Source organism: Tachyglossus aculeatus, chromosome 4, assembly GCF_015852505.1.
Source record: "Tachyglossus aculeatus isolate mTacAcu1 chromosome 4, mTacAcu1.pri, whole genome shotgun sequence".
Classification (NCBI taxonomy): domain Eukaryota; kingdom Metazoa; phylum Chordata; class Mammalia; order Monotremata; family Tachyglossidae; genus Tachyglossus; species Tachyglossus aculeatus.
Window position 1 is genome coordinate 92347157 of NC_052069.1, and position 15321 is coordinate 92362477.

Consider the following 15321-nt stretch of genomic DNA (forward strand, 5'->3'; position numbering starts at 1 on the left):
CGCACTCTTGGTCTGAACCTGCTTAGTATAAGCTTTATTTGCCTAGGATAAGTTTTATATCCCAGCAGCCCACATAAAAACTTTCCCATCTGATGGTGATGCTGCTGCTGCTAATAACAATAATAATAAATAACATTTATCAAGTGGTTACTATATGCAAAGTGATGGGGTAGATACAAGGCTATGAACTAGCACACAGCACTGGTCCCACACAGGGCTCACAATTCCTCTTATGTATATTTTACAGATAAGGAAGCTGAGGCCTAGATAAGTTAAATGACTTGCCCAAGGTCACCCAGCAGGCCAGTAGCTGGAACTCAAACCTGTGTCACTTGACTCCAGTCTCATGGCCCTTGGGAACAGATATTCTGACCGTAATAGTGTGATCATGATGAAGTACAATCCCTTAGATATTTGAAAGTGTATGCTTCAAATTCAGTTTATATATACTAAATTATTAAATTATTCTTTTACCTGTTTACTAAGCATTATAGGTAGAAAGCTGTTAGGAAATTAGGAAGCTGTTAGGAAATTAGGGAATTCTGTTAAAGCGCATCTCCGTAAAAAGATCATCACGTGGTGTTGGATGAACACCACATTTAGTAGGGTAAAATGTGTCGATTAAAATGCATTTATTTTACTGCTACTTTTCATTATAGAGAAGCAGCATGGCTCAGTGGAATGAGCACGGGCTTTGGAGTCAGAGGTCATGGGTTCAAATCCTAACTCTGCCAATTGTCAGCTGTGTGACTTTGGGCAAGTCACTTAACTTCTCTGTACCTCAGTTCCCTCATCTGTAAAATGGGGATTAAGATTGTGATCCCCCTGTGGGACAACCTGATCACCTTGTAACCTCCCCAGTGCCTAGAACAGTGCTTTGCACATAGTAAGCGCTTAATAAGTGCCAACATCATCATTATTATTATTATCCATCAAAAACTCCTCACCATTGGCTTTAAAGGACTCCATCACCTCACCCTCTCCTACCTCACCTCGTTTCTCTCCTTCTACAGCCCACCCCTCACACTTGGCTCCTCTGGGGCTAACCTTCTCACCCGTCTCACCGCCGACCCATGGCCCATGTCCTACCTCTGGTGTGGAGTGCCCTCCTTCCTCAAATCCACCAGACAATTACTCTTCCCTTCCTGCAAAGCCTTACTGAAGGCAAATCTCCTCCAAGAGGCCTTCCCAGACTAAACCCCACTTTTCTTCATCTCCCATTCCCTTCTAGGTCACCATGCCTTGCTCCCTTTGCTCTTCCCCCCACCCTTCCTGCCCCACAATACTTATGTATATATCGATAATTTTACTTATTTTTATTAATGTCTGTTTATTTGTACTAATGTCTCTCTCTCCCCTCCACCCCGGACAGTGAGCTCATTGTGGGCAGGGATTTCCATTCTTTATCGCTGTATTGTACTCTCCGAAGCGGTCTGCACAGAGTAAGTGCTCAATAAATGATTGAATGACTGAATCAAGGCCACACGTCCAGTCTCATAGGAGAATTAAGTGTACATATTCTGGAAAATGTATTATTTACCTACTATATCACAACTATCCTACAGAGCTCTTAATAGTATTTATTAAACACAAATTCTCTTCCACATAGTAATTTTAAATCCATGCAGTCACTCAAAGTCACTATAACGATTCCTTAGGAAATAAAATAGCCTGTATAAATACATAATTTATGTATTATGTACACAATACATTATGTAGAGAAGCAGCGTGGCTCAGTGGAAAGAGCCCGGGCTTTGGAGTCAGAGGTCATGGGTTCGAATGCCGACTCCGCCACATGTCTGCTGTGTTACCTTGGGCAAGTCACTTCATTTCGCTGAGCCTCAGTTACCTCATCTGTAAAATGGGGATTAAGACTGTGAGCCCCCCGTGGGACAACCTGATCACTTTGTAGCCCCCCCCCAGCGCTTAGTACAGTGCTTTGCACATAGTAAGCGCTTAACAAATGCCAACATTATTATAATTAGGCATGTACCGAAAACATGGATTTTTGACTTACTAGAATCAGTACTGTCTATTGCATAAATCCATTTTGCCTTACACTTCACTAGTTTCAGACAAAGTGTTTGGCAAAGCATGGCAGACTACTAGCTTTATGTTCCTCCTTTTATGAAACAAAACTTATTATATTAATTATAACTGTGGTATTTGTTATGCACTTATTGTGTGCCTTTCACTGTACTAAGCGCTGGGGTAGAGAAAAGCTAATCAGGTCCCACACGGGGCTCACAGTCTAAGTAGGAGGGAGAACATGTACTGAATCCCTATTTAGCAGATGAGGGACCTGAGTCACAGAGAAGTGAAATGATTAGTGCAGGATCACACAGCACACATCTGGTGGAGCAGGATTAGAACCCAGGTCTTCTGACTCCCAGGCTTGCACTCTTTCCATTGGGCTACACTGATTCCCTAATAAGTAACATTAATTATGGTCTCAATGTAAGTCTAAAAACATTTTTACAAAACGCCCAATGATAGTGAGCTCAGTGGAAAGAGCACGGGCTTTGGAGTCAGAGATCAGGGGTTCAAATCCCGGCTCCGCTACTTGTCATCTGTGTAACTTTGGGCATGTCACAACTTCCCTGTGCCTCAGTTCCCTCGTCTGTAAAATGGGGATTAAGACTGTGAGCCCCCCGTGGGACAACCTGATCACCTTGTAACTTCCCCAGTACTTAGAACAGTGCTTTGCACATAGTAAGCGCTTAATAAATACCATTATTATAATAATTATTATTATTTCTTTGATTTCCCTTAAAATCCCTGTGAAGAAGGGAGGAGTGGGAATCATTAATTACCATTATCTCAAGTCTACAGTGGCCCAGAGAAGTCAAGTGCTTTCTCCAGGGTCAGCCCATTGGGTCCATTCATTCATTCATTCACCCAATCATATTTATTGAGTGCTTACTGTGTGCAGATCACTGTACTAAGCGCTTGGGAGAGTACAGTACAACAATACAACAAGACTCATTCCCTGCCCAGAGTGAGCCTATAGACTAGAGTGGGGAGACAGAAATTAATATAAATAAATAAATTGCAGAAATGTGCATAAGTGTTGTGGGGCTGGGTGGGGGATGAATAAAGGGAACAAGTCAAGGTGACGCAGAAGGGAGTGTGAGAAGAGGATAGAAGGACCTAGGGAAGGCCTCTTGGAAGAGGTGTGCCTTCAATAAGGCTTCGAAGGGGGGAAGAGTAATTGTCAGATAATCCTGTCCAGAACCAGAATTAGCAACCCATGTCTTCCCACACTGTAGCCTCTGTTCCCATGAACTCATCTTTCACTAGTATGTCTGGGTCAGTTATGAATGGCAAAGGTAAAATTTTAAAACTATGTACTTGCTAGAGAAATACCACGGTTAGGAATGCTGGGTCAGTTTGCTCAATTTTATCAGATAAGCATACCATAAAATTGCATATTCTCAAATTCTTCCCAACCTTTATTTACACTGGTGAAAACAGCTAAACTTTTTTCATGGATATTAAATATCCATGATTGAATTATCTTTCATTTAGGATGAAGCAGATTTGCATACGAAAGCACATACCACCCCACAACCCCCTGGAGAATATCGGTTTTCTAAGAGTAGATGTCATTCAGACTCAAATGACACTGGTAATTTTTTGGAAAGCATTTATTTCAAACGGAACAGATTTTAAGTGATTAAAAGAGATTGACCTTATTACAGGGCATTTTGGATCTTCTAGGTAAAACAGAAGTAATTCAAGGCACATACCTGTTGCAACATGGCGTCCCATTCCAAAAATGGCATAAATAATAGCAGGAAATAGAGATCCATACAAACCAAAAACCGGGTGGACTGAAGAAAGAACAGCAAAGGCCAATCCTACAAAAGAGATTAATTGTCTTTAGCTAAAATTATATTACTCCAAAACATGATCCAAAGTAATTTTAAAATGTTTCAGAGCTATTAAAAAGATTATTAATGTCCAGAAAGCCAAGATGAACTTTCATATTTCCATTATGGTAAACAAATGTTACTGTCCTCAGGGGACATGAACATGAAATATATACACATAGAGAGAGGTTAGAGGTAACAACCAAGATCACCCAGAAAGTTACTTAGAGCAGAAATTAGTAGAAGTAGCGTAGCATGGATATTTTAGCAATAATATTCATTTATTGTCTACTAGAACACTATCTGTACTGTTCTAGGTGTCCTTATCAATTAAAAATAATAATAGTACCTGGCCTCAAGGAGATAACAGGTCAATGTGGGGTGCAAACTTGCAATAGTAAGGACATATACATTAATTATGAGGGAATTGAGAAGCTTCAAGGTCTAGTGGAAAGAGCACAAACCTAGGATTCCGAAGGACTTGGGTTCTAATCCTGGCTCTGCAACATGTCTGCTGTGTGACCTTGGGCAAGTCATTTAACTTCTCTGTGCCTCAGTTACCTCATCTGTGAAATGGGGGCTAAGACTATGTGGGACAAAAACTGGGTGCAATCTGAGGTAAAATACAGTACCTGGCACACAACAAGCGCTTAACGAATACCATTCTAAAACAAAATAATAACAATAATGGGAGATGGTATGCCAAAGCAGCAGAGAATTAGTCAGGAAAGTCTTCTTTAGAATTCACCATTTCCAAGTTTATACCAGGCTACTATTTAATCCACATTATTTATGAGCCCCAAATTCAAAACATTTATATTCTCATCCTTCGTGCTCCATCATATGAACATTAAGCCCCCAGACTAAGACCCCCCTTTTTCTCTGTTCCCCCCACACATTGCCCCGACTCACTCCCTTTGCTCTACCCCCACCCCCACCCCACAGCTCATGTGTATATATGTACATATTTATAATTCTATTTATTTATATTAATGATGTGCATATATCTATAATTCTATTTATTTATATTAATGACGTGTATATATCTATAATTCTATTTATTTATATTGGTGCTATTGATACCTATTTCCTTGTTTTGATATCTGTCTCCCCCCTTCTAGACTGTGAGCCTGTTGTGGGCAGGGATTGTCTCCTAAATTGTACTTTTCAAGGGCTTAGTACTGTGCTCTGCACACAGTAAGTGTTCAATAAATATGACCGAATGAATGAATGAATTGATGTTTCCTACAACACATTCCCAGTAGTTGAGAAGCCTTGGGGCATAGTGGAAAGCCACAGGACTGGGAGTCAGAGGACTCAGTGTTTAATGTGAGTTCCACCACTTGCCTGCTGTATGACCTTAGGCAAGTCACTTAACTTCTCTACTCCTCAATTTCCTAATGTATTAAATAGGGATTAAAAACCTGTTCTGTCTTCCCTTCCCTTACGTAGACTGTCATTCCCATGTGAGGCAGACTGTGTGTCTACTTTAGCAACTATTACTGTAAGCTTGGCACATAACACACACACAATTGACATACCATTCCTCCAGATCACCTTAACAATTCTTCTTCTTCTTATCAACATTATTATTATTTCATGTAACTGATCCAATGACTTAGAGGTCTACTGATTAGAAGACAGCCCTGTAAAACAGCAATACCATCTTCCCTGTCTCACAAGTCTGTAACCTTGGCATTATCCTCTATTCATCACTCTCATTCAACCCCCATATAATAATAATAATAATGGTATTTGTTAAGCACTTACTACGTGCCAAGCACTGTTCTAAGCACTGGGGTAGATACAAGGGAATCAGGTTGTCCCATGTGGGGCTCACAGTCTTCATCTCCATTTTACAGATGAGGTAACTGAGGCACAGAGAAGTTAAGTGACATGCCCAAAGTCACACAGCTGACAAGTGGAGGAGGTGGAATTAGAACCTACGACTTCTGACTCCTAAACCCGTGTGCTTTTTCCACTGAGCCACACTGCTTCTCCATATTCAGTCTGTCCCCAAATCCTTTCAGTTCTACCTTTTTTAGGGTACTTATTGTCTGCTAATTATATGTCATGCACTGTTCTCAGCATTGGGGTACAAGATCATCAGGTTGGACACAGTCCCTCTCTCACACAGGGCTCACAGTCTAAATCCCCATTTTAAAGATGAGGTAACTAGACACTGAGAAGTGAAGTGACTTGCTCAAGTTCACATTGTAGACAAGTTCCTTCACAACACGATGATGATGATGATGTTATTTGTTAAGTGCTTACTATGTGCCAAGCCCTGTTCAAAGCACTGGGGCAGATACAAGGTAATCAGGTTGTCCGACATGAGGCTCAAAGTATTAATACTCATTTTACAGATGAGGTAACTGAGGCACAGAGAAGTTAACTGGATTGCCCAAGGTCACACAGCAGACAAGTGGCAGTGCCGGGATTAGAACCCACATTGTCTGACTCCCAAGCCCGTACTCTTCCCACCAACCCAAGCTGCTTCTCCGATATCCACTCTTTCCTCTGCATCCAAACTGCTAATGAGCTGATTCAAGCATTAATCCTATCCTACTTTGATTATTGCATCAGACTCCTTAATGACCACCTTGCCTCCTGTCTCTCCCCACTGCAGTCCACAATGCTGTCCAGATCATTTCTCTAAAGTATTATCAGTCCATGTTTCCCCATTTCTCAAGAACCTCCAGTGGTTGCCCATCCGCATCAAACAGAAATGCTTACCATCGGCTTTGAAGCACTGAAGCGTCTTGCCCCCTCCTACCTCCCTCACTGATTTCCTACTACAATATAACCCGCTCAGTTCAATCCTCTAATGTCATTGTACCTCAATCTCACCTATTTTGCCACCTCCTCCTTGCCCACATCCTGCTTTTGGCCTGGAACTCCCTCCCACTTTATATACAACAGACCATCACGCTCTCCACCTACACAGTCTTATTAACATTACATCTCCTCTAAGCTCCCTTTCCCAACTAAACTCTTCTCTTCCTTCTGTGTCACCCTTTCGCTTGGATTTGTACACGCTGACCACTTGATATTCATCCCACCCTCAGCCCCCCAGCATTTATGTCCATATCTGTAATTTATTTTAACATCTGTCTCCTGCTCTAGGCTGTAGTAAGCTCCTTGTGGGCAGGAAACATGCCTACCAACTCTGTTATATTGTACTCTCCCAACTGCTTAGTACAGTGCTCTGCAAACAGTAAGCTCTCAATAAATAAAATTGTTCCATTGATTAACTGATCTCTTGGCAAGAACAATCCCTGAATTCCTCCAGATGACAAGTTCCTTATCCATTAAGAGCAAATGAACAATAATAATAATGATAATTGTGGAATTTTTCAAGCACTTACTATGTGTCATGTACTAAGTACGGGGGTAGATTAAAGATAATCAGGTCCCACATGACACTCACAGTCTAAGTAGGAGGGGGAACAATTATTGAATCCCCATTTTGCAAGGTGGAACCTAAGGCACAGAGAAGTTACGTGACTTGCCCAAGGTCACACAGAAGATCAGCAGCATAACTGAGGTTAGAACAGGGCCTCTGAGACCCAAGCCCATGTTCCTTCTGCTCCATCAGGCTGCTTCTCTAAGAAACTGGTGAAATCTGCCTGAGTGTTGACTCTAAAGCACTTGATGACCTTGAAATGAAAATCAATTTACACCAGATCGACCCAGAATAAATGAAAGAAACACAGATCACACTGCCTCTTCCTTGACCTCGTATTAAAATGTAAAACTCTCCCTCTGAGTTGTGGTATTCACACTCTCGAGAAACTTTGGCTTAGACTTGAAAAGAAATGGAACAATACTGTAAAACAATGGAGACATTGTCTGAGTCAGATATATTTACTCTCAAAACCAACGGAATTGAAAACTGCCAAAGTACATTCCAGAAAGTTGCTCTGCCCTACCTAATCTTCTATTGCTCATTAATATCCCACTTTTTAATATGGCAGTCATTACCCCTAAAGTCAGAGTTGCCTGCGGTCCATCAGAAAACCATCACATCGATCTATTTGTCACTTCTAATCAGTGGAAAGCTGGTTGATGCACAGAATGAGATTATTCCCACAGCCATACCCGAGGACCAAAATACAGTTCTGCTGTATTAATCATGGTTCCCTATATTACATAATGCAGTGCTGTCATCTTTGGAGTGCAGCAATGAGAATATGCCAGGCAACCCCTGAGGTCAGAATCCCTGGAAAAACTGTCAAGACTGGAAACAAAATGGACCTGATGCCAAAGGAAAATGGCAATTTCCAGTGCATGAAATAAAACCCTCAGTGATTGTTTAGATGTAGCTGATTAGCTTTCCAAGGCCAAGAGCCGGTTGATTTTACCGTCTGTGCCAGCCCTGAGAGACTGACACAACGGCGAAAGAATGGTCCTGGGAGACTGCTGAAAGATGTCTTTTCTCATAGCACCAGTAGCAGGGCTGTAGTAATGGTGACCCTACAGGAGTGAGAGAGGCTCCATATTTCCCCGAGAAAACGGCAGTGTTGGTGCCAGCTGCTAGGTTTCCCGTCCCCTGAGGGTGAAATCATTTATTTATCCTCACAAAAGATGCTGCCCAGGCCATAGTAATGACAACTTCCTTATATAATAATAATAATGGCATTTATTAAGCACTTTCTATGTGCAAAGCACTGTTCTAAGTGCTGGGGAGGTTACAAAGTGATCAGGTTGTCCCGTGGGGGGCTCACAGTCTTAACCCCATTTTACAGATGAGGGAACTGAGGCACAGAGAAGTTAAGTGACTTGCCCAAGGTCACACAGCTGACAATTGGCAGAGCCGGGATTTGAATCACTGACCTCTGCCTCCAAAGCCCGTGCTCTTTCCACTGAGCCACACTGCTTCTCTATTCTCTGTTATATTTACTAAGCTGCCAACTGGGCCCCACAGAGGATTTATGTCTGCTTGATTGCCCTATTGGATGGCCAGTTCCAGGAGAGCAGAGCTTATCTTAAACCCCTAATCATCTAATATATTGTTCCACACATTAGGAGTTCAGTCTGTACTGTAAGTGATGACAATTAACTTACAGTTGCTAGATTGTAAACTCCTTGAGAGCAGGGATCATGTCTACTAACTCTATACTTCTTAATAGCGGGCTCTGCACAGAGTAAGTGCTCAAATGTCTATGAACTCTATTGCACTCTCCTTTGTATTCATTCATTCAGTTGCATTTGAGAGCTTACTGTGTGCAGAGCACTGTACTAAGCTCTTGTGAGGGTACAATACAACATTCATTCATTCAATCATATTTATTGAGCGCTTACTGTGTGCAGAGCACTGTACTAAGCGCTTGGAAAGTACAAGTCAGCAACATATAGAAACGGTCCCTACCCAACAATGGGCCCACAGTCTAGAAGGGGGAGATAGACAACAAAACAAAACATGTAGACGGGCGTCAAAATTGTCAGAACAAATAGAATTATAGCTATATGCACATCATTAACAAAATAGAATAGTAAATATGTACAAGTAAAATAAATAGGGCAATAAATCTGTACAAATATATACAAGTGCTGTGCCGAGGGGAAGGAGTAAACAAACATATACGTTGTGTCCAGATACAAGGTAATTGGGTTGGACACAGTCCCTGTCCGACATTGGGGTCACAACCTTAATCACCCTTTAACAAATGAGGTAGCAGAGGTACAGAAAAGTGAAGTGAGTTGCCCGAGGTCTCTCAGCAGACAAATGGCAGAGCAGGATTAGAACCCAGGACCTTCTGACTCCCAGTCCTGTGTTCTATCCACTAGCCACGCTGTTTCTGTGCTGCTCAAGTGTCTACTAATTCTCATTCACTCTTCTTCACTGTGTGCTCTACTCAGACTAAGCACTCAATAACTTCTACTGATTGACTGATGGATTGGCTCACTTCAGAGACAAATAATTTAATCCTTAGCCCTAGCCCTTACTGTCTGCTGGCCCTTTGGCTGCGAGCAGCTATAGCTGGGCCCCTCCCACTTTATTCTGCTCTGAGGGTCTGGGCTGAGTCCCTCTTGGCTCCTTCGTTAGCCAGCTGGCCACCTCCCCTAGCTCCCAAAAAGCCTTTTTGGCTTGCCAACATGGCACTGGGGGCTGTGGGGGCTGCCAGCATTCCAGTTCATTTTTTAAAAAATTTCACCAAGCAGCGTGACCCTAGTGGACAGAGCATGGGCCCGGGAGTCAGAAAGACTTGGGTTCTAATCCCAGCTCTGCCACATGTCTACTGTGTGACCTTGGGCAAGACACTTAACTTCTCTGTACCCCAGTTACCTCATCTGTAAAATGGGGATAAGCATGTGAGCCCAATGTGAGACTGGGACTCTACCCTACCTGATTAACTTATAACAGTGCTTGGTAGATAGCAAATGCTTATCAATTACCATTATATATTAAGACCAAAGGGCATGGCTAATGATGTAGAATAAAGATGCCTTGGGGAGGGAAGAAAGGTTGGGGAAGCTTCTGGAGAATATTCTTAAAGAAATGAAATTTTGCTTTATCCACAGGATGTCCTCCTCAGTCAGTCAGTTGTATTTTTTTAGCACTTTCTGTGTGCAGAGGTTTGTACTAAGTGCTTGTGAGAGTACAACAATATTACAGACATGTTCCCTGCCCACAATGAGCTTACAGTCTAGAGGGGGAGACAGACCATTAATATAAATAAATAAAATTACAGATATTTGTATAAGTGTTGTAGGGCTGGGAGAGGGATGAAGTAAAATGATAATAATAAGAATTATGGTATTTCTTTAGTGTCAAGCACTGTTCAAAGTGCTGTGGTAGATACAAGCTAATCAGTTGGACACAGTCCCTGTCCCACATGGAGCTCACAGTCTTAATATCCCCATTTTACAGCTGAGGTGACTGAGGCCCAGAGAATTTTAGTGACCTGCCCAAGGTCACACAGAAGACAAATGGTGGAGCTGAGACTAGAACTCAGGTCCTTTTGACTCCAAGGCTATGCTGCTCCCACGGGAGACAGTCAAGGCGACACAGAATGGTTACTAGAAGGGCAGCAAGGGAAATTAGGGTTTGTTAGGGTGCAGAGCCCACTCTGTGGCCTATTTAGGGATGGATTCTAAATGATGACGTCGAGATGGGACGGTTGGGAGGAAAGGGAGGTTCAGTGGGGTAAATGAGGTGTTCAGCTTTGCACATGTTGAGTGTGAGGTGTTGGTAGGCCATGCAAGTGGAGATGTCCTAGAGGCAAGAGGAGCTTTGAAATTGAGTGGCTGAAGAAGTCAGGGCTAGAAAAGTAGAATTGGGAATCATCTGCTTGGAGGCGGTAGCTGAAGCCCTCAGAAGCAGATGAGCTCCCCGAGAGCACAGGCCAGAGAGTCAGGAGACTTGGGTTCCAATCCTAGTTCTGCCACTGAATTGCTGCATGACCTTGGGCAAGTCGCTTCATTTCTCTGCCTCACTTTCCTTAACTATAAAATGGGGATGAAATACCTGCTTTCCTTCACCTTTAAACTGTGAACCCCATCTAGGACAGGCACTGTCCACTCTGCTTATATTGCATCCACCCCAACAGTAAATCAATCCATTAATTGTATTTGAATGCTTACTTCATGCATAGCACTTGAGAGAATACAGTATAGCAGAGTTGATAGAGTACTTGGCACATAGTAAGCACTTGATAAATACTATTATTATTGCTATATTATTATTGTAGCACAGAAGAATAGGATACCCAGAACCCAGCTTGACAGGACTTCCATAGTTAAAGGATGGAAAAGTCAGCAAGTGAATGAAACTGTGGAGTGGGCAGAGAGTTGAACCAGCTTCAGATATTCACCATTTCCACCTTTCAATCAATCACATTTATTTGTACTTCCCAAGCACTTAGCACAGTGCTCTGCACACAGCAAGCGCTCAATAAATAAGATTGAATGAATGAACGAATGAATGAATTTATTGAGCACTTACTGTGTGCAGAGCACTGTGCCAAGCACTTGAGTGAGTACAATGTAACAGAGTTAGTAGACACTTCCCTGCCCACCACGAGCTTACGGTCTGGAGTGTGAGACAGATATTGAAACAAATAAACTACGGATACGTAAATAAGTGTTGTGGAGTTGAGGGAGGGGTAAATTAAGAGTGCAAATCCAACTGCAAGAGTGACACCTATTTCATGTGAAATACAGACATACAAATCATGTGCACATACAGAGTAGCACAATGACAAAAGCAAATGTCCTCAAATCCCCAAACCTGGAGTAATTTTCCAAAGCGCCCCTTGATTCCCCTGCCTTGTTCCAGAGCCATTATCTTCCCCTCACAGGTCCCGGTTTACACAGGCAGTGTTTCTGATTCAGGTTGGGTAGTTTAAAATTTTTAACCTCTTTTTCCTGCTCTGACATTGGCACCTGGAAGGGGCTGCCTGTAGTGGCTTCCTGCCTGAAGCTAGATCTGTCAGTGAGGTAAGAGGAGAGCATGTTAGAGAATATGTATGTAACCCATTAGCAAAACCAAGATGTTCTAGGGAATGATCAGTACTGCTGAATATAGTCAAGGAGGATTAGGAATCAGCCATTAGCAAGGGAGCTGAGGTCCAACTCGATGCTTTATATCCAACTCAGCTTTGTCCCTTAAGATTTCTGTCATCATGTCCCAAAAATGTATTTATTCCTTTCCACCCAGAAGAGGGTGTTTTATGTCATCTAGCTGGAGATTCCAAGCCCTCTGTGTAGGATGTTGAGGATTCTAAACAGCATTTAACACTTGTTCAGTTTTATTTAAAACATTACCATTTATGACTTACAATCTTCCAGGCCCCAAAATTATTTCAACTGCAGTCCTCCAGCATTCAACTCGGCAAAATTAGATTTCCACTGGCTGCAAAGAACTAGTGACTATTTCCAGTTTTGCTGAATGTAAAGTGATCAATCAATGGCATTTATTGAGTGTTCGCTTTGTGTAGAGAGAGTACTGTACTCGGCAATTGTGAGAATATGATAGAGTTGGTAGGCACAATCCCCGCCCACAAGGAGCTTACAGTCTAAAGTCAGCCTAACCCTTACCTATAAGGCTGACACAAAAGACATATCTCAACAGTGGAGTTAACAGCAGCATTCTTCAACTACCATCATTCTAATTACTGTAGGAAATGGGGCCAGGAGAAAATGCAAAAGATGCCACATGACAGGGAGCTGTGGAACCGCAAGGCACGCAAAATGGAATTTCCACAAGGAATGAGCTAATTCAATTTGCCTATTAGATGCACTGATTTGGAGAACCAAAGGAAACAAAGCTTCTTCCACAACGTTGAGTGGGCTGAACCCAGGCTGGTGGTGTGGAATTTCTGTGATATGCTGCCCTTCTATTCCTATTCCCCAAAGTATTTCACATACTCCTGGTCTAGTTTGCAGCGGTGAACTGCTTCTGAGTACTCAATGCCTTCGTTACGTAAGGGAAATTACTACAGTTTGGGCTTATTTGGCCTTTCTGACAATACTTCCCACAATCAGACAGCTGGTCATTTCCACAGATATTCAACTCACTAAGTCATTTTCCAAGAAGCTTTTGACCGAATTGTTTTTTAAAAAACCAGACACAAACTGTTTTCCATTTAGAATGTTGAGCCCAATTATGAATTGACAGCACTGGGCGGATAGTTTACGCTTTACTTATTTTTTTATGGTACTTTCTAAGCACTTTCTATGTGCCAGGCACTGTACTAATTGTGGGAGGAGATAAAAATTAAGGTTGGATACAGTCTGTGTCCCACGTGGGGCTCATAATCTTAATCCCTATTTTTCAGATGAAGTAACTGAGGAATGGAGAAGTTAAGTGACTTGCCCAAGTTCATACAGAAGTTCACATAAGTTCATATAAAATAATAATAATAAAAAATGAAGGAAACAAATTAAAATTTAAAAAATAAAAAATAGCGCTAAGTGCAAGTTACACAGCTCTTATAAGGGATAGTCATTGGGTAACTCAGAGCATCATGTCAACAGTCAATGGCTACAAATGGACTCAAACTTTCCAATATCATAAAAGCTCAAAAGAGTGGCTTCTAACTACTCTCCTGCAGGTGGTATAATAATAATTATTATTATTATTATGGTATTTGTTAAGCACTTTCTATGTTCCAGGCACTGTTCTAAGCACTGGAATAGATACAAGATAATTGTGTCGGACACAGTCCCTTTCCTATGTGGGGCTCACAGTCTTAATACCCATTTTATAGATGAGGAAACTGAGGCACAGGGAAGTGAAGTGACTTGCCTGAAGTCACACAGCAGACAAATGGCAGAGGTAAGGGGCTGGGCCAGGCCCCAAGCTGATTCAAGAGCCCCAGTGGCATAGGAATCAGTCAATCAATGGTTCCCCACCCACAATGAGCTCACAGTCTAGAGGGAGAGAGACATTAATATAGCTAAATAAATTGCAGATACATAAATTAATTATGGATATATAAGTGAATTATGGTTATGAAGCAAATGGTTGCAGGCTTCTGCCTAGCCTAATAAACTGGGTCAAATGTTCTGCCAGGATCCTTGCTAGGACTTCAAATTCTAGGCAAAAAAACAGAGTGAAGAACAGGGGAACCAGCTTAGAAGTGGTTCTCTGGTCACGTTTCTCTGGTCACGTTGTCCCAAGCAAAGCTAAATGATCAGTGCCGCTATTCAGGACCACAGTTTATGGACACACCAATTAGTTGTATATTCCTCTGGAATAACTTGTCTAACGTTTTTACAAATCCCAGTTCTGTGATTCCCTTAACAGTCAGAAAGCAAGAAGATGAGTAGGACACTTAATTAGAAGTATGTGAATCATTCCACAGAGTTTTATCATCCATACATCTCATTTCCTCTAGGAATGAAGAATCATTTGCTCTAAGGAGAGGGGAAAGCATTTGGAAGACTGTGACTTGATAATGAAAGCCAGAATGGTTTCAGGGCATAAAAAATGAGTAATGCCTCATTCACTGAATGGAATGTTTCTGAATTGGTTACTATCAGGGTAGACAAAAAGAATACAATTAGACGCATAGCTAAAATACTCTGAACGTTCAGCAGACAGGCTGGGACGGGGACTGAGGAGAGGAGTGGAAATGAGAGAGGACGGGGAGGAACAGGAGAGAGAAATGTCATTCTTGGCTTCCATCTGGTGGAGCAACTCTCTACCTTGAAATTAAACAGATGGGGAGGCAGGACTATGGATGGAATACATGGGAGAGCAGTACTTTGGATGGGTTGCATGGGGAAGCAGAATTTTGGATGGGATACATGGGGATGCAGAGCTTTGTATGGAGAATCAGCATGACTTAGTGGCTACAGCACAGACCTGTGAGTCAGAAGGACCTGGGGTCTAATTCCAGCCCCCGAACCTGTCTGCTGTGTGACCCTGGGCAAGTCACTTCACTTCTCTAAGTCTCAATTACCTCATCTGTAAAATGGAGATTAAGAGCATGAGCTCCAT

The 15321-nt window shown here is 42.1% G+C and overlaps 1 protein-coding gene across 1 annotated transcript in view; it reads right to left on the reverse strand.

Annotated features, from left to right (window-relative positions):
• The window catches only part of SLC26A7 (solute carrier family 26 member 7), a 167023-nt gene that overhangs the window by 133694 nt on the left and 18008 nt on the right, over positions 1-15321 (reverse strand). The window contains exon 2 of the mRNA XM_038745336.1: positions 3750-3860. Coding sequence (XP_038601264.1) covers positions 3750-3860 — 111 coding nt within the window. The remainder of the gene's footprint in view (positions 1-3749; positions 3861-15321) is intronic.